This window comes from Drosophila virilis, chromosome 3 (genome assembly GCF_030788295.1).
Source record: "Drosophila virilis strain 15010-1051.87 chromosome 3, Dvir_AGI_RSII-ME, whole genome shotgun sequence".
In the NCBI taxonomy this organism is placed as follows: Eukaryota; Metazoa; Arthropoda; class Insecta; order Diptera; family Drosophilidae; genus Drosophila; species Drosophila virilis.
This window is the reverse complement of record NC_091545.1, coordinates 17,072,050-17,096,414: the sequence shown is the minus strand read 5'-3', so window position 1 is coordinate 17,096,414 and position 24,365 is coordinate 17,072,050. Positions and strand designations below refer to the sequence as shown.

Here is a 24,365-nt window from a genome sequence, read left to right as displayed (position 1 = left end):
CTCTGCCCCTCAACCGTAACTTATCCCACACTCCCTCACCCACTCTCTCTTTTTGTGTAGATACGTTTTTATCAGAGTTTTGCTATTTCATTTTTGCAAATTTCTGGCAGTTTTCAGCAATTTTTGCAGCTATAATTGACGCTTATGGCCAGGTGCTCTTCAGTCGCACAATATTGCTTCAATCAGTCAATTTGTTTCTACAATACACACGTCTACAGATGCACACACACAAGATCTCACACACACACATGCTCCTCGAGGCAGAGATAGAGAGTTCATTGCACCAAATGGAAAGACAAGCTCACGAGCCGCTGCGTCCAGTTGCAGGCTTTGTGTGTGCCACAAATCCGATTGAATTTTTGTTTTATTTCCTTTGCGCTGCTCCAAATGCATATTCATCTGTCGAATACACACACACACACACGTACACAGATAGAGGCAAACATCTGCATTTGTTTCTCGGTTGCCTGCACATCTGCTCGCATTGTTCCTTTTATTTTTCCTGTTTTTCTTTGCTGAGCCTCAGCCTGAGCTCCGGCTGCGACTGCTTTGTCCTGTTCTCTAGGATTTACAACAAACGTGCCGTATTTCTGCTGCACTTACTTTGCTCCGTGCTCACTCTGATATATTCATATTTAATGCACGCACGCTTATAAGTAAATATCCCATGTACATCAAGATATTAACATATACGATAGACAAAACTATTTGTGGGGGGGAGGAGGAGTGCAACTTTTAAGCAGCTTATGTCCAACTAAAGTCCACAGTTTACCATATATGAGAGATATGCTCTTTACACACACATATGTATTTATATTCATTTATATATATATATATATATATGAATTTATCCATCTCTCTGGCTCTGTGTTTTCAAATTAAAACTCTATTTCATAAATGCCTGTCATTGGTCCTCTATGGTATATGGTCCTTTTTTGTTATTTTCTGTTTGGATTATATTATTTTTAGTTGGCTCATTTAATTCGAATCATTGCGAATGGCTCTGCACACTCGAGTATAGGTTGCTGCTGTCATGACAGCCAATTAGAGGGTTTTATTTATATTAATGCACATGTTATAAAAAGCTTTTTCGAGTGTGCATTAATTCAGATTTTTTTTTCTCTCTGCATAAATAGGCAGGTGTTCTTTCAATTGCTCTTAATTTTAATTACAAATTGCATTTTTTATAATTTTATGCCGTGCACACATGATTTACATACATTTTTTTTATTTAATTGCAGGAACCCAAAGCCAAACCCGTATGTATTCACATTTGATACCATGTTTGTATATTATTTAACACATTTATTTGCATTTCATTTATAAACATAACTAAACACATTTAAATTTACTTAACACAATCAGCCATTAGATAACACAATTAACAAGATAAGATAGTAAACGATTCCAAGAAGTTCGTGAAGTTTTATAGACATGCAAGGCATAGTAATATGAATTGTGTGGCTTGAGGTCTTATCAAGCTTATGCTTCGATTTGTGTATAAACGAATTATAGCTAATTCATTTTTATCAGGGGCTTTAGCTTAGGAATAGCTTGGCTATCATCACAGTTTTCGGATCACAGAATGTGTGTAAGATTTTTATATAATTTCTTGAGCTATTTGACCTTGAGCATAATGTCTGAGGCGTGCGCTGAGTGCCCGAATGTACCCCTATAAAATATTATGCAAATAACTCTTTTTTAGTTTCTCATTGTTTTCGGCAAATGTATCTATGTATCTGTTGAAGCTGCTGTCTATCTATGTGCTCTTCGCTTTGTGTGGCAGATTCTCTCTGTCTCTCATTTGGTTTTTTACCAGCACATTGTTTTTTTTTTTTTATCAAGCGCATAAATTAAATAATAAAACGATTATGTGTGTGTTGGTGCAATTCTATGCCTATATGCTGGAGTCTGTGTGTGTGTGTGTTGTCTGTCTGTCTGTGCAATTGAATGCTTTTGGGTTGTAGTTGCCTTTGTTGCTGTTGTTGTTGTTGTATTCATGAAAATGATTTGCTGCCGTTGCCTCGACGGCTGCATATGTACACGATGGTTGTTGATGGGCTGCTGCTGCTGCTGCTTCTGCTGCTGCTGGTGGTTGTTGATGACAATCATTCATTCGACTAGTCGAAACTGTGTGTATATGCAAGCACATGTGTGCCCAGGCACATTTATATAAATCTGCGCTGATTATAATGCGTTGTTAAATTTTAATAAATAAATTTTCACATCCTTGTTAAGCGCACATTGAATGCGACAACAGCGCGGCAGCAGAGCACTAAATGCAAATGAATGTTACATAATTGTGCAAGCGACGCAACGCTGCGTATACTTAATGGAGAATTTGCATGGCAAACGGCAAACCTCGGCCAACACAAGGCTAAGCCCAGTGGCCAAGACGCCTCATGCCTTATCCTTGTAACTAGTTAAAGGACAAAAGTACCGCATTGTCTACTCTCTCTCTCACACACATACAGAAGTGCGCGTGCACGCACACTAACGAGCAGAAAATGCGCCACTGCATTTTCACTTGGCGTTAAAAATTGCAGTGCAAATGATTTTCGCATTTGCTCATTTTAATGAGACAAGCTGCAAGGAAAGCCAGAGACAAAAAAAAATGGAAGGTAGAGGAGCACGATAATGAAGGCCAAGGGTTGGGTGGGTTGCAGTTTAAAGGGTGCAGTTTAACTGCTGCAAACGAGGTTAACAAGCAGCAGCTGGCAGTAAATAGATATGCAATTAAGCATTCGGGTTATTGTTTATTAATAAACAACAACAACAACAACAACGACAAAAACAATAGCAAGTGACAGCTCAGAGCCAAAAATAGCAAATACGCCCGCTAATTGCTGGGGCAACCAAGAATGAGACAGCAAACAGCGAGAGAGAGAGAGAGAGAGAGAGAGAGCGAGAGAGAGAGAGAGAGATAGATAATCGGACTGACACGAAAAAGAGCGAATATATTTTTCCGCTTGCGACCATGCGTTGCATTTCAAGGATACAGGATACAGAAACACACACACACACACACACAGAGAAACATACACATATTAGCACATTTAACCCTTTTTACATTTCTATTTTTGAAATGAACCTCGCCCTGCAAGCGGCGCATTTTACTGTCCGTTGGCTCAATTTAAATATCAACGATGCATGGCCGAAACGGTCAGGGCAACTGGCTTAAATACCCTGCAAAACAAGAGCGACAAGCACATTGCATATCTACTTCAATAATTGGACATGTAACAGGCCACAGAAGCAGCGAAAATACAGTAAAAGTTCCCTATGACGAACAGATCTTATAACATAACGAATAGACAGCGAATATACAGTGAAAGCTTCCGATGACAAACAGCTCCTATCATAAATATCATCTCTTCAAGATCTTTTTGCATACGAATTACATTCCCAGAATCGATTGTTCCAAGAAGTAGGAAAAAGGATTTGTAATACAATTCTAAATGGCGCTTATTACAAAATATTTGCAAAAGTATTGAAATTGAATTTTAACTCAAATGAGTTTGTGTTTTATGCCCGACATTTTTCACAAACAATTTTGGTAACAGAAACAGTGCGTAGCATCTTTCGGGTCGAACAGTTGCAAGCATCTCATTTGTACTTGTTGGTTTTCTCCCAATGTGTGTGTGCGCATGTTTGTGTGTGTGTGTGTGTGTGCAAGGTGCAATTGCAGCACATTTTTCAGCTTGACCGATTCGTTGAGAGTGCGACCCTTCGGTCTCTGGCATTGCGGCAACAACCTGGCACCCCAGCAACCGAATGAAACGAAGCGTTTGTCAGCTAAACAGCAAAGGGGTTGCGCACATAGCTAAATAATGCCACACACATGTGGACACAAGTGTTGGGTGTTTCAGCTGTTAGCTTAGAGGGTCAGCAGGTTACAGGTTACGTGGCGGGCGCCTAATTGCAGCCAAAACTAAATAAGAGCTCAAATTAAGCCCATAAGGCAAAACACACACGCACACACACACACACGAATTTGGGGTGTTTCGTGTTTCGTAAATCCATTTAAGCGCCAAGTCAGCCCGAATCTGAATGGAAACAAATAAGAGAACGACATTTTCAATTTTCAAAAATGTTGCAGCTCCTTCCCCTTCCAAACAAAAAGAAGAAAAATCAAGCGAATATGAAAAAGCTGAAGTAAAAGTTTGCTCCCAAAGTGCCTATCAAGCAGCACAAACAACAACAACAACAACAACAACATGGCATATCTTTTGATTGCATTTTGACAACAACAACAAGCAGCAGATTTTTGGCATATTGTTACAAAAACAAAGCCGCACTTTGAAATCGATTTTTGATTATTTTATGTTATCATTGCGTTTGCGACGTTGTTACGTTCTTGTTTATATACCCTGTGACATATATGCTCTTTGGGCATAAGGGACTATGAGTCTAAGAGGGAGATTTAGCAGAAACATAAATAACTCTTTTCGGTTGAGACTAGAAAATGTAAACTATTAATATATATTGTAACTTTTAGCTTGAACCGGCTCAGTGCTAGCCCGGCTTACAGCCTTTATTTATCTACCTTTCCTTTAGCTGAATGTTAATATATATTAAATGGACTCGCCTATAATTTAATTCTAGATAATAACTTTATTTATCTATCAAGCAAATGCATGAAGTCACAGCCTATTATTATGGATTTTGTTAGTGCTTACCCTTTATATATAGTAGGAATATAATCTGCCATGCAAAGCACAATCCCAACCAGATATTCTCTACTTCTAAACGTATATGCCACAATGCTTAGCTCCCTTTCTATAGGATATCCTAATATTCCATATTGCGTTTTCTTTATTTTTGCTTTTCCTGTGAGCCCTCGCACTGTTGTAAATTCAATTTAATTTTCTTAAATAATATTTGAGACAATTTCGCATGCATTACGCGTTGAGTTTAGAATACAATTTTTGTATTTTCCGGCAGTATATTTTCTCATGTTTACTTTCAATAACTTTCGTGGATTGGGGCGGGGCAACTGGGGTACTGGAGGCAGCGGCTGTTACTCACGCCATATTCGATTCCGCGCCTGAACCTGACAACAAACAAACAACAGCTACAACAATAACAAAAAAAAAAAGACAGCAAGATGAAAATTTCGTGTTGTTTTTCCTATTTATTTTTATTTATAGCTGAGAGCCTCTTCCTTTTTTTTTGCATTTCGCGGCTTTTGTTTGTCGGCGCAAATTGAAAACATAATTGAAACAATAAATTCGATGCGCTCTGCCAGCGCGAATATCTCTTCCAGCGAAAGAGTTGCCGGGCATTTCCATTTTCAATTCCAATCAGCGCTGTAACGTGTTTGCTAAACTAGGAAATTAGCTGGCAATACATTTTTCCAATACATTTCACGCGCTTCAGAAAACTTTTGGCTAAGAGCGAAAAAAAAGAAGAAAAATCAATTTAATTTTCTCGGATTTTTTCTTACCGTATTTTGACTTTGAGTCCAACTAAAAGTTGCGCCTGCCTGGTCCTGGCCCTGGTCCTGCTTGGCTCCTTGGCTTGGGTGCCGGGCAACGCAGTCAAACAAGTCAAGTCATTTACTAAAGTACGAAAGTCCTGGCGTGCATAAACATCCCTTAACGGGCGCTGCTGCTGCTGTGTTGGGGTGGTTTAGAGCAAAGAGCACGGGCATAAAAACGAAGAAAGCTGCAAAAAAAAAAAATTATAAAGAAATGTTTTCAAAAAGGCAGCAACAAAACAACGACAGCAACAAAACAACAAAAACCTGCACATAACATGCGCTAAAAAATTTCACGTCACGTAGCTGGCAATAGTTGTTGTTGTTGTTGCTGCTGTTGTTGTTGTTGTTGTTGTTGCTCGAAATGATGCCTTACATAAAAACGCTGCAGTGTAGCAAACACAACAGCAGAACTTTGCACTTAGCACGCATTCACACACACACACACTCACACACACTCACACATACACACACACGTGCTAACAAACAATTTAGCGCTAGCTGCATTTACAAGCCCAAAGTTGCAGCTCTGCTGCGCTCTGAAAGTTCTCTAATTGCACGCGCAAGGATATCGCCAGCCAAGAGTCCTGCGGAGCCAGCAACAGCAACAACTTTGGCCAAAAGGGGCGACGCACACGCATGCATAAAGTAAAGTTGTTGTTGTTATTGTTGCTGGCACATCATCAGCTATGCAAACAAATACGCATAAATATGCACACACACACACTGGCACACACACTCACACACACTGGCACACACACACTTAGAAATACGCGCACGCACTCTTTTTGAGCCACAAAACAAAATGAAGCAAAGCTCGGCACGCACAGCAGCAGCAGCAGCAGCAGCAGCATATGAAATGCTGTTAGCTCGAACGGAAACATGTGCAAATAAAGCAACACACTTCACATACGCACACACACGCACCCACACCCAGGCGCCTGCCACCTGCCGCCTTTGGCGCAGCTCTTTGAAGCTTACGCATATTGCGTATACGCCAGCGTACACGGCGCATTGCAATGCCTTCTGCTGCTACTTCTGCTGCTTATTATTATTATTCTTCTTCTTCAGCAGCATTGCCTTCAAACACTTGAACAACTGCAAGTTGCTGCACATGCTGCAGCATGTCGCAGCCAGCTTCGGCAAATGTGCGTCTTCCTCAGCTGCCTTTGCCTGCACGCAAGTAGTTGAAGCAAATATTTGCATTGCAGGCGACAGCACCCTAAAATACATCTATACATACGCACATATATGAGGTATGTACTTGGCATTTCCCTCATCGTTGCAGTTGCCCCACACACACACACACACATATGTAGACACTTGCATTTCTATTTCTTGCGGCCCCCCAAAGCAAGTTGGCAGCTGCTTTTGCGATTGTCGCCTTTGATAAACTGATGCTGACTTTCATGTTGTTGCTGCTGCTGAGCCACTTTGTCGTTGTTAATTATAAAAATGTTCCGTTCTTTTGTGGGGGGCGAAGAGTTTTCTAAGCGGCGCTCGAAAGTATGCTACACTTTTCAGCTAACGCCTTTGCCACTTGCTTATGTATCAGCAGCAGCATCAGATTCAAGCACATATATGCTACAAGTATATACATATATATATATATATATATATATATATATATATATTATATATATTGTATGTAAACTTGTTTGTACAAATTGCAAGCAAGCATTTTACACTGGGCAGAACGGGTGCGGAGCGGGCTCGGTGTGGCACACAACAAAAGTTTAAGAAAAAGAAAACTGTGCAAATAAAACTTTTTGCTTTCGCTGCTGCTGCTGTGTTGGCTTTCCATGCTTTGGCAAAAGTCCTTGCCAAGGGTAAATGCAAAATTTACACGGACACACACACACACACACACATCCACAACGTACGCGTGCTGGCCAAAAGATGTTGCCGGAGCCGCTTCAAAAAAATAAAAATGCCAAAGCAACGAGTGCAAATAAAATGGCGAACTGCTGCCAAGGGGAGAAGCGCAGCTTTGATTTTCAGCTTAAGGATGGCCATGAGGAGGCGCCAAGTGGCGCTGCAGCTGACAGAACGCTCCACTGCACTTGACTATTATTGAAGTTACGCCAGAATCCTTGCACACAAGCATCGCCAGCCCGCAACCATTGCCCGGGATTGAGTTGTTGCCGTTCTGCTGTTGAGAAACTTTCGCCTTTGGGGCTAGCATTGGCAGCAGCAGCAGCAGCAGCAGCAGCGACAGCAGCGGCAGCAACATCTTTTGCACTGGCATCCTTTGCAGCATGGGAGACCCAACCTCGTCAGCAGCCTTTGCATATTTAAGCGCGCGACTCACACAGTTGCTGCCTCTGCCTTGCCACTTTTTGCATTTTTTATGTGTTGGTAGGTCATTGTACGTACAAAAGCCACTTTTACTGAGCCACCAGCAACTGCTGCAGCAACTGCTGCAGCAACAACAATAACAAAAGTCCATGCAACAGCAACTTCGGCTACGACTTTAAGATACTCTGCAGCTCCTTGGGTTCCCTTGCAGAAACCGATTTTACGCATTTGTCAAACTTTTAATGAATTAATATAGTCTTCAATCTGCAATTGCCTGTTGTACGGAAAATATTGTTAGTCTTAAATATTTTCTTATACAAAATGCAGGCTAAATTTGTTTTCTATCCAAAACAGGCAGCTACCAAATATGGTTAACTGCAAAGTTTGGCTTTAAAATGTATTTTGTTTAATTCGCTTCAAATTTCGCTGCAAATTTTGAAGTTAATTCTGATTCGGTTCATGTCAGAGAATAGATAGGTATTCTTGTTTAAGGCAAATGCAATTCTATCTAAATGAATGATGTATAGTTTTTCTATTGACAGACAGAAAATTTTATCATAAAGGATTATATATTCGTATATTCTCATAATAATTAATATGAAAATAATTTGTTATTGAAAAATAAGCCTTAACGTAATGTAATAATTATTTCCAACTATGAAGCTTGTATGAAAATCTGTTTAGGCCTTGAACCGTTCCGTGTCGTCTGTGATGCTTTCACATGTTCTCTATAAAATGCGCACATCCTTTCTCGATCCTTCAGATGCGATGCAGTATCAGCAGCTGCGACTGCGACTGCATCGAAGCTGAACAAGAAACTTTTCGCGCTGCTGCCAAATTAAACCAAATTTTTGTTGGCTCAAAGCAAGCTGAGTTGAGCTCTCTCTGCTTGCAGCTGGTTTTTTGCTTCTATTTGGTCAATTTTTCGAATGGGCGTTGATGGTTTTGTTGTTGTTGTTGTTGTTGTTTCACTCTCACCCAAATGCAATTTGCAGCTCGCTCTGTCAACTGGAGCGCATTATTTGCATTTCTTGTTGCCCGCCTGTCGAACCAAATGCGAAAACTTTTTTCTACAATTTGCTTTTTAGCTGCATAATTTGAATTGTTCAACTGTATAAAGTTGTTGTTGTTGTTGCTGTTGTTGTTGTTCTTATTTGATATGCAAGTGCAATGGCTTTTTAATTTGTGCACAAGCTTGGCAAATGCCGAATGCATAAATCATTTTTGGCTGTATCACGCGACAAATTAAAAATTAATGCAACATCACAGCCGCAGCCCCCAGCTTACGCTGCCACGCCTCCCAAAAACTGACTGACTAGCAAATGCAGCTAGGCCTGCAGATTAACCAGATGTATGTGTATATATACACATATAGAAAAGTGCGGGCATCGTCTCCGGGGCGGCACAGTCAGGCCAAGCGACGGACAGTCGGTCCAACGATGCGGCACATTTTTATCGATTTTCCTCGCAGCTCTGGCAAAATGCAGGCATTGAAATAATTTGCAACCCCAAAACGCGTCCAAAACAGAGTTTTATTTCATTTTACTTCACTTCTTTCCTTATTTTTATTTTCTATATATATATATAATTAAGTTTTACACGTTAGGTTACTATAAAAAAATATATTTCAATTTATTATTTTCACTTAACGGCTACTTTTGTTGAGTACATTCAGATTTGCTTCCCGAATATGAACTGATTTATCTAACTGTTGCGGTCGCTTAGCAAACTTCGCTTTGAGAGAGTTTGAGTCAAAATTGAGTGAAGTTTGAGCTGCGTCAGCAATTATGCGTGGGATAGTACTCTGATGGGAACATTGACAGTGGCGTGATATTTAGGGTGAATTGTTTATGTCTACCAAAGGGGGACAGTTTGATCTTGACCAATGTCGATGTTATCACCAGGCTCTTTGTTTACAATATTAGAAATGTTTATAATTGTGCTTATGCTTATGTGCTAAGATATGTTAAAGGGTGGGTGCGACTATGGATATGTCACTCCCCCAACCATTAGAAAAGTGCCTGTCCTCAGGTGTTTAAGTTTGGATATAGTGTAACATTTTCTTCTTTTACAATTGGTATATCTCCTATTATTGTAGGTGTTTCTTCTACTTTGGGTTTTTTATATTTTATAATTAATTTCTTAGGTATGCTTTTGAACTTATATGTCAAATACAGTGTTAAACTTATTAATATGATTACAAATATGGTTATTGTAATTATCTGGAATACATTGTTAAATTTTGTATGTGCATTTATAATTTGTTTCGTTTGTACAAACGAAAGTGGTTCTAATTTTATAACATCATTGCTTACGTAAATGCTTTGAGTATAATCTAACATATTGTTTGAAATTGAAATTTCATTAATTTGCAATGAACAATTAAAGATTTTTATTATATTGTTTCCTTCTATTGTTATTTCGTTATTTATACAATTATGGTTTAATATAGTTTTTGGTAAATTCCAAGTTAAAATTATATTTGGTTCTATGTAGTTGATTTGAAAATTTTGCAAAATTTTAGTATAACTACATTCTGATGTTATTTGGTTTAAAATTCCTGTTAAACATTCATTATTAATTAATTTTTTTGTTTCTCTGCTATAAACTTTTTTATCTTGGGTAAAATATTTTTCATGAGCTATTTCTGTCAAAATATTATTATTTTCATCCGGGTATGGAATTATTTCGAATACCGGGCTTTTTATTATTTCTCGAGGAATATGGGATATTATCAGTATTTCGTTTGTATCTGATTTAAACCAAGTGGAAGTTTTTGTATTCAACAATTTCTCAGAATTAACATGCAACAAATAGTCATGTTTTAGTAATTTTGGGTTAAAAATTCCTAATCTTGTGAGCTGCATTCCCATCTCAATGTCTTCTATATATTCTGTAAAGTGTTGTAAGTTAAATATAAGGATATCTAATTTCTTTCCTTTTTGTTTCTCTTGATCTAGTTCGTTCATGATTTCTATTCCTTTGTTTATAGCTTCTATTATGTAATTTAATTCGTTAACCTGAACGCTGTTTTCTGCTAAGTTGCTTATTTTTTGTTCAATTTCTGCTTTGTCTTCTTGATTTAATGTTCCAAATAAGTATTTATATGCTGTTCCTACTATGTTAACTAAACCTCTTTTGCTACGTTTGGCTATTTTTAAGCCGTTTATTTCTCTGTTTAATTTTTCTACTAGGTATTCGATTTGTATAAGGTTATTGAATTCTTTACTTTGTTCAATTAAATTGTTAAAAGTTTCTTCGGTTTTTGTTGAGGTTATTTATTAGTTTTTCTTTATTAGCTTGAGTGTCATACTCTGGTGTACCTGCATATATGAATATGTCCGCTGGTGTTCTGTTAGTCGTTTTGTGCTTTGTTTTATGATTGTACGTGTAGAGTATAGTTTCAAATTTTGTAAGTTTATTTTCGACGTCTGAGTCGCTGTTAATGATTCTTAGTTTTTCGTTAACTGTCTTATGAAATCGTTCTACGTCGGATATACCGTTTTTACTAGTGGTTATATTAATATTTACTGCTTCTGATTTTAGCCATAATTGTAAAGCTGTGCACATAAAAGCTGAGTCTTTGTCTGCCTTTATTTCGATGGGTTTACCCATTTGGTTGAACACTTGTAATATAGCTCGTTTGGTTTCTAGCCAGTCTCTACTTTTTATTTCTATTAATGATGCAAATTTTGAATAGATATCAATGCAAGATAAAAATTGTTTATCTCCTACTATGTAAAAATCCATTACATATTTTTCTCGGATATTAGCGATTTCCGGAGTTATTTCGAAAGTTAATTTTGTATCTCTGTGTTCTGTTTTTGCGATGTTGCAAATCTCACATTCATTTATTAGATTTTGAATTAGATTTTGATAATCTGGGAAATAGTGGGTTTCTTTGAACCAATTAATAGTTTTTTCAATTCCTGGATGTAATAATTCTTTGTGCTTTTTTAATATTAATTCTTTGAATTCTGCGTATGTTTGAAGGTCTATTAATTTTGTACTAGTTTTCATTGCCTTTGTTGAATTATTTGGACTTATTATTTCTAAGTAGGCTTCTTGAAAAATTGGAAAATCTGCTTCGTTGTGGAAGTATAGCACACTTTTCTTTGTGCATAAGTATTCTTTTATTAATTCTTTGGCATGCGTATTAGTCATGTCTTTGTACGTAATTTTTATGTTGGTTTTGTGAAAGTAATTCGTAACTTTTGTTTCGTTCTCGGTTCCTTTTTCAAATTCTATTTGTCGATTATAATAATTAAGTGGTCTTTCTGTGATTTGTAAATGGTTACTGTTGTCTTCTTGAGCACTATGTATTGTTGCTCTTGTGCTAATTGTATCTTCGCCTAAGAAGTTTTCGTTTAATTGAATTCTGGACAGAGCATCTGCCACATAATTTTCTTTTCCTGGGACGTATTTAATTTGGAAATCAAACTCATTTAGCTTGATCTTCCACCTTTGTAATTTCATGTTAGGTTCTTTCATATTATTTAACCAGACGAGTGGTCTGTGATCACTAAGGATTTGAAATTGTCGACCAAAGAGATAGGACCTAAAGTATTTAGTGGCCCAAACGATTGCTAATAATTCTTTTTCAATCGTTGAATAATTTAACTCATGCTCGTTGAGAGTTCTACTTGCATAGCATATAGGCTTATGCTCTTGCGAAAGGACGGCCCCTATTGCCATATTACTCGCGTCTGTAGTTAATGAAAATGGTTTTTCGAAGTTAGGGTATATTAAAATTGGGTCGGATGTTATGAGTACTTTTAGCTTTTCAAACGCTAGCTCGTAGTCTCTGTCTTTTATATTGATTTTTGCTCCCTTTTTTAATTTAAGTGTTAATGGTTTTACTATATTAGCGAAATTTGGTATAAATTTCCTATAGAAACCACATAATCCTAGAAATGATTTAATTTCTTTTGGGGTTTTTGGAATTGGGAATTTGACAATTGCTTGTATCTTGTTGGGATTTGGTTTTATACCCTCAGTTGTGATGATGTGACCGAGAAATTCAGTTTCTTTTCTCATAAACTCGCATTTATCCAACTGTAGTTTTAAGTTAGCTTCTCTAAGCTTCTTAAATACCTTTTGTAGCGACAAAATGTGTTCCTCCAATGAAGTGGAAAAAATAATAATGTCGTCTAAGTAGACCAGACAATCTTTAAAAATTAAATCTTCTAAGAGATTGTTCATACAACGTTGGAACGTTGCAGGTGCATTCTTAAGACCAAATGGCATGCGAGTGTACTCGTAATGGCCATGTTTAGTCGAAAATGCGGTCTTGGGTATTGAACCAGGATCCATTTGGATTTGGTGGAAGCCTTTGGCTAGATCAATGGTTGTGAAATATTGACATTTTCCAAGTTTGTCTAATATTTCATCCATGATCGGGATAGGGTATTTATCATTAATAGTTAGTTCATTGAGATTGCGGTAATCTATGACTAACCGGAATTTTTGCTTTCCAGATGCATCGTTTTTCTTTGGAACGATTATTACTGGTGAGCAGTAAGGGGATTTGGATTTACGTATGATATTTTGTTTTATCATATCGCTTATTTGTTTATTTACTTCCTCATCGTATATTTGAGGATATTTGTATGGACGCTTGTAAATTGGGTCCTCATGTTTCGTTAGAATTTTGTGTTTAATTGTACTAGTGAAAGTCAAATTGTCACCTTCATGGTACTGGATATCACGAAATTCATGTAAAACTTTTTTTATTTTTTCTTTTTCTTCTGAGTTTAGGTGCTCTAGCCTAAACTCATTGTTTTCTATTAATTCATTATTAATAGCGAAGTTAAATGGTCTGTCCTCTGTTGAGGGTGGATCAAGGCACTCTTGTGCGGTCATGTCCTCTTCGACCTCTTCGTCATTATATCTAAAACAAAAGTTAAATTCTCCTAAGGTTACGGATCCTTGTGCATAGTCTATTTTTGCTTGACATGCCTCAAGGTATTCTCTCCCAATCAGAACATCATAATGCTCTGAGAAGTCGTGAATATAGAATTTTTGTTTGCTCGGACAAATTTTGCTTGCTCCTAATCGTATACTTTGTTTTAATTCAATAACACCATTTATGGTGTGAACCTTTAATGTTTCGTTGTAAACTGGAAAATTTAAGCGGTTTGTTTTCATTAGATTTATGGTTGAACCTGTGTCGATGACACATTTTAGAACTTCGTCATTCATAATCAATTTTATGAATGGATTTCTTCTGTTTGTTCCGAGGCTTGCTGATGAAAATTTTCGGATGTATCCATTTTCATCTGCCCACTGTTACTATCTCTTTGACGTTTAGTCGGAGGGTTTGGTGCATTCAAGCGTGAATGGGACTGATTTTGGTAGTTTAAGGGATTTTGGTATCTACCTTGACTTAATTTCTGTTGGAACTCGTGGTGAGCTTTCTGATTGTCTTCGGACTTATTATGCTGTTTATTTTGTGCGTGATAACTCTGATTCGTGTTGGAATAGCCACTTGAAATGGTGGTTGGGTTAGCATTTTGCTGATAATTTCCCATGTTCCTACGATTGTTATTTGGATTTCCCTGAACATTATTATTTTTAGGTTTTTCAGTAACGCTATTTTCATATAATCCCTCTCTTTGAGCTACTTGCTTTAGTTTTTGTGTCGACGTAATGTCGTGTCTGGCTAACATCATGAAAAGCCTATCTGGTAATTTTTTTGTAATAACATCTTTGATTGTGTTATTCATAGCATTTGTATAAAGGGTTGTATTGCTAGGTATATTTTCTAGTGCTAACTTATTTAAAATAACAAAAGATTTATTCTCGAGCTCCTCGATGAACTTACGGACGTTTCCTTGGTAATTCGTGTTGTATAAGCGTCGAAGGAGTTCTTCAAATGGTGTCTGCACTTTGTATTCTTCAATCAATGCGTTTCTCAGCTCCTGCCAAGTGTTGGCTGCTGTCCTTTGTGATATTCTCTGAGCATCTCCTGTGACTTGCAATTCGATGGCTCCGTATAAGATGCTATGTTGTCTAACATCTCGGGTTGGATACAGGTGTAGGATGTAATCTATCCTTTTAATGAAGGCGTTTAGTTGATCCGTTGATCCGTCAAAGCTTGGCACCTGTCTAAGTTGTGAAAGGGCCTGGTTGAGGTGTTGTTCTGATAATTCCATTGTCATCTTGGTGTAATACACTTTTTTTTGAATAGTTTTGAGTTTGTAGGTTTGAACTTTATTGTTCTTTGATTTTGCACTTTTATTTTAAGTTAAAGTTTGTGATGGATTATTGTGTAAATGTTTTTTTTTTTTTTTGTGTGTGTGTCTTAAAAAGACTCAGTAATAACGTATTGCAGGGATCAAACGATATGCAAAGCCAGTCGTTATTAACTGTAGTAGCTTTATTGCCCAAAGGGTCAATATTATTAAGCTACTAATGACCCGAAGGTTCTTGTGCGGATACGTATTCGAGAAAATTTTTATTACACTCCGACAACACTTTCGGTCGCGATTGTGCGTTAGATCTGGGAATTAATTATCCTTTAGCGATCTTTAATTTTTCCCGACGTATCCTACCGGCTGCGCCAATTAAGTTTTACACGTTAGGTTACTATAAAAAAATATATTTCAATTTATTATTTTCACTTAACGGCTACTTTTGTTGAGTACATTCAGATTTGCTTCCCGAATATGAACTGATTTATCTAACTGTTGCGGTCGCTTAGCAAACTTCGCTTTGAGAGAGTTTGAGTCAAAATTGAGTGAAGTTTGAGCTGCGTCAGCAATTATGCGTGGGATAGTACTCTGATGGGAACATTGACAGTGGCGTGATATTTAGGGTGAATTGTTTATGTCTACCAAAGGGGGACAGTTTGATCTTGACCAATGTCGATGTTATCACCAGGCTCTTTGTTTACAATATTAGAAATGTTTATAATTGTGCTTATGCTTATGTGCTAAGATATGTTAAAGGGTGGGTGCGACTATGGATATGTCACTATATATATATAAATATATATATGTGTGTGCGTTTTTTTTTTTCGTTTAGCTGCGGCTGCTGCGTGGCACGCACATTTAGAAAGTACGAGAAACAGTGGAAAAACTGAAAAGCGCAGAAGACCACGCGTAGCATAGAAGGATAGTGTGTGCGTGTGTATTTGTATGTGTGTGTGTGGCTTGTGGCAAAGAAAGAAGAAAGCAAAAAAAAAAAAATAAAGGAAAAAAATTCGCAATGAGGGTTGAAAATAAATTGCTTTTAATTTGATTTCAACTCAATTAAATCTACGAAATGGAATTTCAAATTAATTCATTTCCCGACTTGCCACATCCTTGATGCAGCGCCCGCCTGGCCCTCGGCTAATGCACTTTCATTAGCAGCAATCAGCTTTTCTAGGCCAAATCGAACAGTTTTCCAACCATAATGCCAGTTGAGGACCATAATTAGTTGAGGACCGCATCAGGATCAAAATTCGCATACATATGCGTCGGACTTCAAAGTGCGCAGCTGTCGTTTATTATTTGCACGTTTTAATAGGCTTAACGATGCAGCTAGTTTTTGTCTTTCATTTAGGCAATTGTTCTCGGTTGGTTGAGCTTGAAGCTGTGCTTAGACCACATTTAAGTCCGTAGGAAAATCCTTCTCCTCAGATGCAGATACTTATATCAACGGTGTCTGCAGCTTGACGACTGGCAGAATTTGGCATTTTTACTTGAGCTCGCTCGCTTTCATTAGTGAAGAAAATAATTTCCAAGAAAGAAGAAATTCTCGACATGTTTCTTTGCTTTGAGTTGAAGAAGTGCTCGACATGTTTCTCTGCCTTGAGCTTAAGAGAAGTTCGACATTTTTTTTCAGCAGCTCATCGCTGCAACTCCAACAGAAGTCTGTCTTTCCTTTTAATAGCCATGCACCTTATAGCCAAAAGCTTTAGTTGCTCTCAAATTCATCTATATTTAGGTGGCGTATACACTGCAAAAAACTGGTCTTTAGTCAGCTGCTGCTGCGGCTGCCTCAGCTGATGCACTACAACGCAGGCGGCACCCCTCTTGACGCCAGCCTGGCATTCAAATTGTGTCACAATGCAGCTATGAAATGTTTGTGTTGTGCCCCTTTTTTGCGCGCAATTTTCATTGGCTTTTGCTGTAGTCGCTACCTCAACAAACAAACAATCAAATTGCCCCGCCCACACTCCACATGCCGCGCACAGCCGCAAGCCCGTTCGGTTGAACTTGACCTTGGTAAATGTTTGAAGTGAGCTTTTTTAGCACATATCAAAATGGTTACATCTCAAGGGGGCTCTCGAAGCTAAAGCAGCAGCCAGGGAAAGAGCGAGAGGGTGAGTCTGAGTGGGTGGAAGAGGGGGAAGTGCGGTTGAGGGCTAGAGATTGAGTAAGGTAGTTAAGCCAAGTGTCGGCATTGTCACCTCGAGCCAGTTTCGCGCCCCCCAAAAATGCGCCTCGCATTGACATTGAAAATTTCGCATCTAAATTGCGTGTAGCAAATTGACGATGACGCATTTGCCAACCCCCAACACCCACCCCCACCCCTCATCGGCAAACAAAGTGTGTGTGTGTGTGTGAGTGTGTATCTGCAGCTATATATACGTGTGTATTTATGCAGGCATAGAAGCAGCACAGGGCTGGCTGCAGGGTTGGCTTCAATTACACTGCAAAATGAAACCCACCCCCATGACGCACAAGTCAACCCCCGAAATAAAAGACGCACAGACAGCCGAAATCTAAATGGGAAGCATGCTATATACCCAACTATATGTGCATGTATATATATATATATAAATGTATGTGTGTGTGTGTGTGTGTGTGTGTATCTATAAGCCAGCAAACAGCAAATCCTGCCGTCAGACATGCTCGCAGCTCCGCATCCTGTGAATCATTCAACACCTAACACCAGAAGGCCAAGGCTGGGCACTCAGTCATTTAGTCAACCAGTCAGCCAGTCAGGCAGTCAGCTCTTCAGTCACGCAATCTGCCGCCACAGTCATAAGCTTCAAGGACACAACACTGGGTAATCAGCAGAGCTGCCACATTTTGGGGCAACACCACGAAACTGATAATCAAAATAAACAAAGATTAACATTGCATGCGCGGGGTACAGACTGTGCCTCCGCCTGTGCCTGCCTCCCTGTGCCCCTGTCACCAGCTTGGCTCTATCTCTCTCTCTCTCTCTGTCTCTCTCTCACTCTCACTCTCTCTCTCTCTCTCTAGAAAGGTGCGTTTAACCTTGAAATTGTTTTTGTTGCTGTTCTCGAGGGCGCGCGCAGCATCAAGTTATGGCTAGAAAAATCGATGCTGCGGCTGCTTTGCATGGCATTTTCTTGGCCCCCAAATAAAAGGGGTTGCTTAGCCTAATTTCGAGCAGGCATTTGTCTGGAAGTAATTAATAATTTTGGCACATTTATACAGCAGCAGCAGCAGCAGCAGCAGCAGCAGCAGGTCAAGGCTGTCAATTAAACGCGCCAAAAGCGAGGGCTGCCTAGGCAGTTCAACGAACTTCGGGTAATCAAAGCTACACAGGTAGACAGGTGGGCCGAGGGGGGACTGGCGGTCCACACATAAAGGTTTCGATGAGCGGGCAGCAGCCAAAGTCGGCAGCCGCTGCGAAGGGAACCACTGAAGGCAGCAGCAACAAGTTGGGTCTTCACTCCAAAGGCGTACAGCAATACATCAAGCGAAGGGTTGCCGAAAGCCACGCACACACACACACACACACACACACATACGTATATATATCTTTATATATGTATAAACAACACACAGACACGCACATTGGGCCCTGCCTAAAAGCGCTGGCAACTTTTTATGGGGCGCCCATTTGCTCATTATGATGACGACGTCTGCTGCTGCTGCGGCTGCTGCTGCTGCTGCTGTTGCTACTGTGCTTAGGCCAGGGGGCAGCGGGCTGCAAATGTGTCATAAAAGGCGCAACAGTCTACAGTCTACATGTGCGGGCTTTTGGCATTTTGATAGGGCTACTCAGCTCCACTTTTTGTGCTTATTTCTGTTTGCCTTTTCTGAGTGCGCGCGCGACGGCACCTACCCGAAATCCACTTGGCCTAGGTCAGGTTCTTAAATGCTTGCCAGTGTGTGTGTGTGTGTGTGTGCGTGTGGCCTTTGCGGTTTAAGTTGGCTACCTGTTGCACAGTTTTGTCGCCCTCGGGCTTTTTGAGCCTGTCCAAAACGGCAGCCACAACAACAACAATATCTGAGCCCAAATTACGTCTCATTATTGTGTCGCAGCTGCTATCGAGACTTCTTTGTTGAAGCCAGTACAAAAAAAACAACAACAACAACAAAAAATAAAGGCTAATAACGGCAATTAAGCCAACATGCGTTTTCAGTTGTTGGCGCTAATAAAGTCGACCAAAAAAAAGTGGCAACTAAAAAATTGATTTCCAAATTGATTCAGTTTCGTCTGCAGCTCATAAACTGTCAGCGGCTCGGCGCAGGATGTGAGTGGCAGGAAAACAAAAAGCTGAATGAATACAGGAGCAGGAAGCAGCTGCTGTGTGCGAATGTGTGTGTGTGTGTGTGTGTGTGTGTGTGTGTGTGTGTGAGTGTGCTTGCCTATTTTTGGCCCAATTTCAGGCGACTTTTGTAGGTCGTCGGCCTTGTGGCACACGGATGCTTAGCAACGCCTGCGACTAACTCGATTACGTGTGCGTGTGTGTGTGTGCGTGTATTGGTGTTGCGTCTAGGAGCTGGCTATTTTTGAAAGATTCTTCATTTGATTCTTAACAGCTTTTACTTCCGGTCGCTGTTTTTTATATTCTTTGCGTCATATAATAAAATATTAAATATAATATGAATAAAGATTTAGTAAAGTTTGATATTTAATGCCTAAGCTTATACGGATAAAAAAATGGAAATTATTATGCTTGTTATTAGCTTAAATTAAAAATTAATATATTTGCCGAGGCGCAATCGAAATATATCGGAAAAATATATATTGAAAGTGAATTGATTAAATATATTATTGTTCCACTAATGACAATTTGAAGATAAGTACATTAGTTTGTATAATAAAATACAGACAGGGCTTGAGCTCAAGGCATATTGTGCATATATTTTGTCAACCTAAGTAAATTCATAAATTTTAAAAGAATAATTAAAAGCTAAAATGTCTAAACGGCATACCGAATGGTCTAGAAACAAAAACCATACGAAGGGCCAGCTCTGACCCCAATTCACAGCCTTTTTTGGTATTTAAAGGTACTTAAGCCTTTTTCAAGCATAAATTAATAACTAATAGATAAAAATCAGTTGAATCAGAAGCTGACAAGTATTATTCAAGGTGCATATCAATTAAATACTATAATCAGCTAAGTTCTTTGTTTAAACGTCGCATCCAAAGCCGCATTTTCCAGTTTAAATATTCAAGAAATGGAAAGCCATTTCGGCCAGCTTTAAAATTTATTTCAACAAACCAAAAGCCATGTTTTCCAGCTCAAAATGCCTTTGGCTTAAGCTCAACTGTTTAAACTTTGTTAAGTTTATGCGAGCAGCTTAAATGAAAGCTTTACTGACTCTGAAATAAAAGACAATTTATGTGCACATATTATTTAAGGACAACTTTAAAATTGCCTTAAATAATGGCGCAATAGACAAGAGTCTATAAAATAGATGTGGAATTCACTTGGGAATTCACTTGAAATGTTCTGTGTGAGGGATCAATTTGAATGGAGCCTGCGCATTGCTCTGTCACTCTTCGATCCGCCTGCTCTTGCCACTTGCTGTGTTTTGGGCACAACTGTACTCTGGGAATGCTGCAGCATATCAGTTTCCAGAAAAAAGTCAGCAAATCACCTCTGAAAACTCTTAGCTTGACTAATTTTAGATCAGCAGCCCCCAGCCTCATCTACATGTGTGTGTGTGTGTGTGCTAGTGTGTGTAATGCGCACCAAAATCCAAGCCCATGTGACATCGACAAGATGTCGTCTTTGTCGTCATTGCTGCTGTCATTTCGGGGGGCTGTTGCGACTGCGTCTGCGTCTGGAGCCTGGGACTGGCAACGAGAATGGAAATGGGAATGGGACTTGGACTGGGTCTGGGACTGGGAGCATGGCACGCTTGCAGCTTGCATTAAAATAATTGCTTCCGAAATGACAACTGCTGTTAAAAGTGGATGTGGATGTAGTAGATGCTGCTGCGGATGCCCAAGACATGCGCAGCCCCTGACGGAGATGTTCATGTTGATGTGCTGGCAACATGTGCTCCCGCTCTGCTCCCCCTGCTACCGCCTGGTCTGTGTGCGCGCCTGCGCGTGCCAACATTGTTAATGTTGCCACAGTCAGCAGCCAGCAGCTACGGCATTTTGTGCCGCTGCTGCTGCATCTGCCGGGCGTTGCTTATTTACCGTTAAGGCGCAGCCGTCTGTCACTCAGGGCACCCGATGCGGCACCGCAGGGACGGGGGCATTCCAGCAGCACTCCTGCGAAGCAGCCACGTCCATTTCCACATAACATTGCCTGCTTTAGTACCCCATCCCCATTCCAACCCCGACCCCAGGCCTATCCTGTCCTCCGCTCTTCTCTGCACTCCTCCACTCTGCCAGTTGGCGCTCGTCTGGGCCCATATGTCGCCTGCGTCTGCGGCGTCTATTTTGGGACGCCACGCCTGCGCGCCTGCGCGCACAGACGATGCTTGCGTGTGTGCGTGTGGGCGGGCACTAAATTTCCATTTGGATTTTCAATTTTCCATTTACCGTTGCGCATTCAATGCTCAGCACTTTACTTAATGGTTCCTGTGCGCTGAAGCACTTTAAGACGCGGCCGCGTCTCAGGCTCTGGGAATTATATTTATGACTCCGCGCCGGAAATAGATGCCGAGTTCGGTTTTATATGAAGTCACAGCCATAAGTCTTGGAATAAAATATGTGCAGCATTTGTCATGCTTATTGGCATTAACTGAGGCTCATCTTACGAGAAAATCTCGATCTCCCTGCCCTGAAATTAGATGAACGCGTTTAGCTGAGTGTAACAGCTGCTGGGTCAGTGACATTTACTGTTATTCCTTTCACATATTAAGTTAAATATGGTTTATTTGTATAACTGATATGTATGCTCATAAGTTTTCTTAATATTTTTATTAATCTTGTAAAAAACAAAATTAAAAGAAGCTGTCACAAAATGCAAGCAGTGTAGGAGAAATCGCTAGCAAAACGCGCGCGTTAACAGTACTGCCAAGTCTACATAGCAAACAAGCAGCGTCACTATACACTGCTTGATATACACTGCTTTCTTTGAACCTCTTGTACCATGAACATACACTGCTTAAAATAAAACTTTTGCATGTCATCAACTGCTTTAGAACAGGAACCAATATAATGAGCACTAGCAAGTAGTTCACAAGTAAGCAGTTGGATTTACTAAGCAGTTGTGCTGTTAGCACTCGGGATTAGATGGTGCTGTAAAAGGCGCTGGTTGGTGTCTTGGCTATTCAAAAATTGGCAAAATGAAAAATTGGGAATTTTAAATATTAATCCGTTTTCATTACTTAAAAATTAAATAAGATTAATTGATAAATATATGCCTAAATTGACTATAGTTATTGCAAACTAACAGTTAATTCATTTTGCATTTTGAATTATTAGTAAATAAATATTTTACTGTGCTTCTGACTAGCATATTTAATGACATGAAGAAAGCGTTAATAATTAAGAATTGTCAATAAGATATGCCGCTTACCGAAAACCCAATTCAGCTCAAGGCTTGAGCAACATTTATCTTAATATCTTGGAAATTATCAAGTTACTTAAGAAAACTTTTGCCGTTGCATTTCTTCAACTTTCAGATCGTTTACGGCGCCGACGGCCAACCTGTTCGTCCAGACGCCAAGCGCGGACGCGGCAAGGGCAAGTCAACTGGCGCCAATGCCACCGTCGTCAATGCCACAGCTGTGGCCGCTGGCAATGGAACACCAACAACTGGGGTAAGTGCATCCATCTGTTTTACTCTAACGTCAGCTACTGGTTAACGCCTCCAGCCACTTGACTTTGATTGCGCCACAGTCGCAGTCGCAGTCGAAGTCGGAGTTGCAATCGCAATCACAATCCACAGGCCGGCACAGTCAAGCAAGCTAATTAAGTCACGCGGCAGCAGCAGACAGTTTGTCTGCGGTTGAACAGACCCAGTCCCAGAGCCAGACCCAAACGCTGACTCAGTCCGCAGACCCATTTTGAATGCCTGCCGCGGCATGCGCCGCATTTTCCACGTCATCACGCCGGGGCATCCGCATTGTTTGCGCAGGCAGGCAGGCAGGCAGCCAAATGGGCAACAGGCTTCAGTCTGCCTGCTGCTACCCTCTATTCAGCAAAAGTTGAGTGCGCAAAAAGCCAAAGGCAGCACCAGCACCAGCAGCAGCAGCATAATCCATCCACCACGCGTTGCACGTAGCAAACTCGCAGAGTCAGTGGCAAGCGTTGGGGTCAACCATTTGCCGTTCTCTTTGGTAGCAACTTCATCAGCAGCCGCAGCGCAAAAAATCGGGAAAAGGGCAGACAAAGTTATGCTCCCAAAGGCGGCCACTGAAGTAGCAACATGCCGCACGTAGCAAGACCCAAACACAGCGGCGCAACCAGCAGCAGCAGACCCAGACCCAGACACAGACACAGACACAGACCCAGACGCAGGCACAGACCCGGTCGAGCTAGCTACTTACGAGCATTGTTTGTTGGCCAGACGGGAGCTGCGGTGGGAGGAGGGACTGTCTGCGACTGGGGAATCAACCATCGGTCCGATGGGTACACTGCCGGCAGCTAGACAGAGGCTGACATTGGGCTTTGACTTTGACCTTAGCCATCCATGGGTTCGACACGCAACTTTCATACGCTGCCGGGTTGCCTGGTTGCCGGGCTGTCGGGCTGTCGGGCTGCCGGGCTGCCGGGTTTCCCTCTTTCAAGGTCGTGCCTCGTAAAAAGTTGTCTAATTTAATAGTCATTCACACACTTCCTGACTTCCTCACTGCGTCACAGCCCAAAAACGAGACCCAGCTGCTTTTTTATCCCAAACCCTGTCATTTAATCTCCGATTATGTTGTCATTGCTTTGCTTGGCTAAGTCTCTTTATGATATTGCGTGGGTTTCTTGTGTAATAAGAAATAAAAGCATTTTGGTAAAAAGCGAAATTTAAATATAATCAACTTAAGCTTTCATTTTTGGGGATAAAAATGATTTATTTAAATTTCGAAATGGAATCGTAGGCAAACAGTTTTTAAATTCCAGGGTTTGAACCACACTTTTTCTACTCGAATGGTTCTAATGCCGGCTTAGAAAATATAGTTTTTGTCATTGTGGAAAATTTGTTAAATACAATCAACTATTATTTTTCCAGTGTTGATAAACTGTCAAAGTAACTGCCTCTCTGATAAAGCCTGTGAAATGTGAATGAAATGTGTTACGGAATATATTGCACAAATTCAAGTTTCATCATGAGATTAAAGCTCTACATTAACTCCTTCATTATAATAAGAGAGTTACATTAAGACTGACAAACTCTTTTAGTCCTACAGCTAATACACTCTTCTCATTGAGATCCTCATTAATACCAAATTTAAGCGTAAAGAAATGTGCCACAAGTCATAGAACTTTTATCGTTTAT

General features: G+C 40.0%; 1 protein-coding gene across 1 annotated transcript in view; it reads left to right on the top strand.

The window, feature by feature from the left end:
• Tet (Ten-Eleven Translocation (TET) family protein) overlaps positions 1-24,365 on the top strand; it is a 133,841-nt gene that overhangs the window by 15,533 nt on the left and 93,943 nt on the right. Inside the window, 2 exon segments of the mRNA XM_070208541.1 lie at positions 1,242-1,259; positions 22,561-22,698. Of these exon segments, the coding sequence (XP_070064642.1) occupies positions 1,242-1,259; positions 22,561-22,698 (156 nt within the window).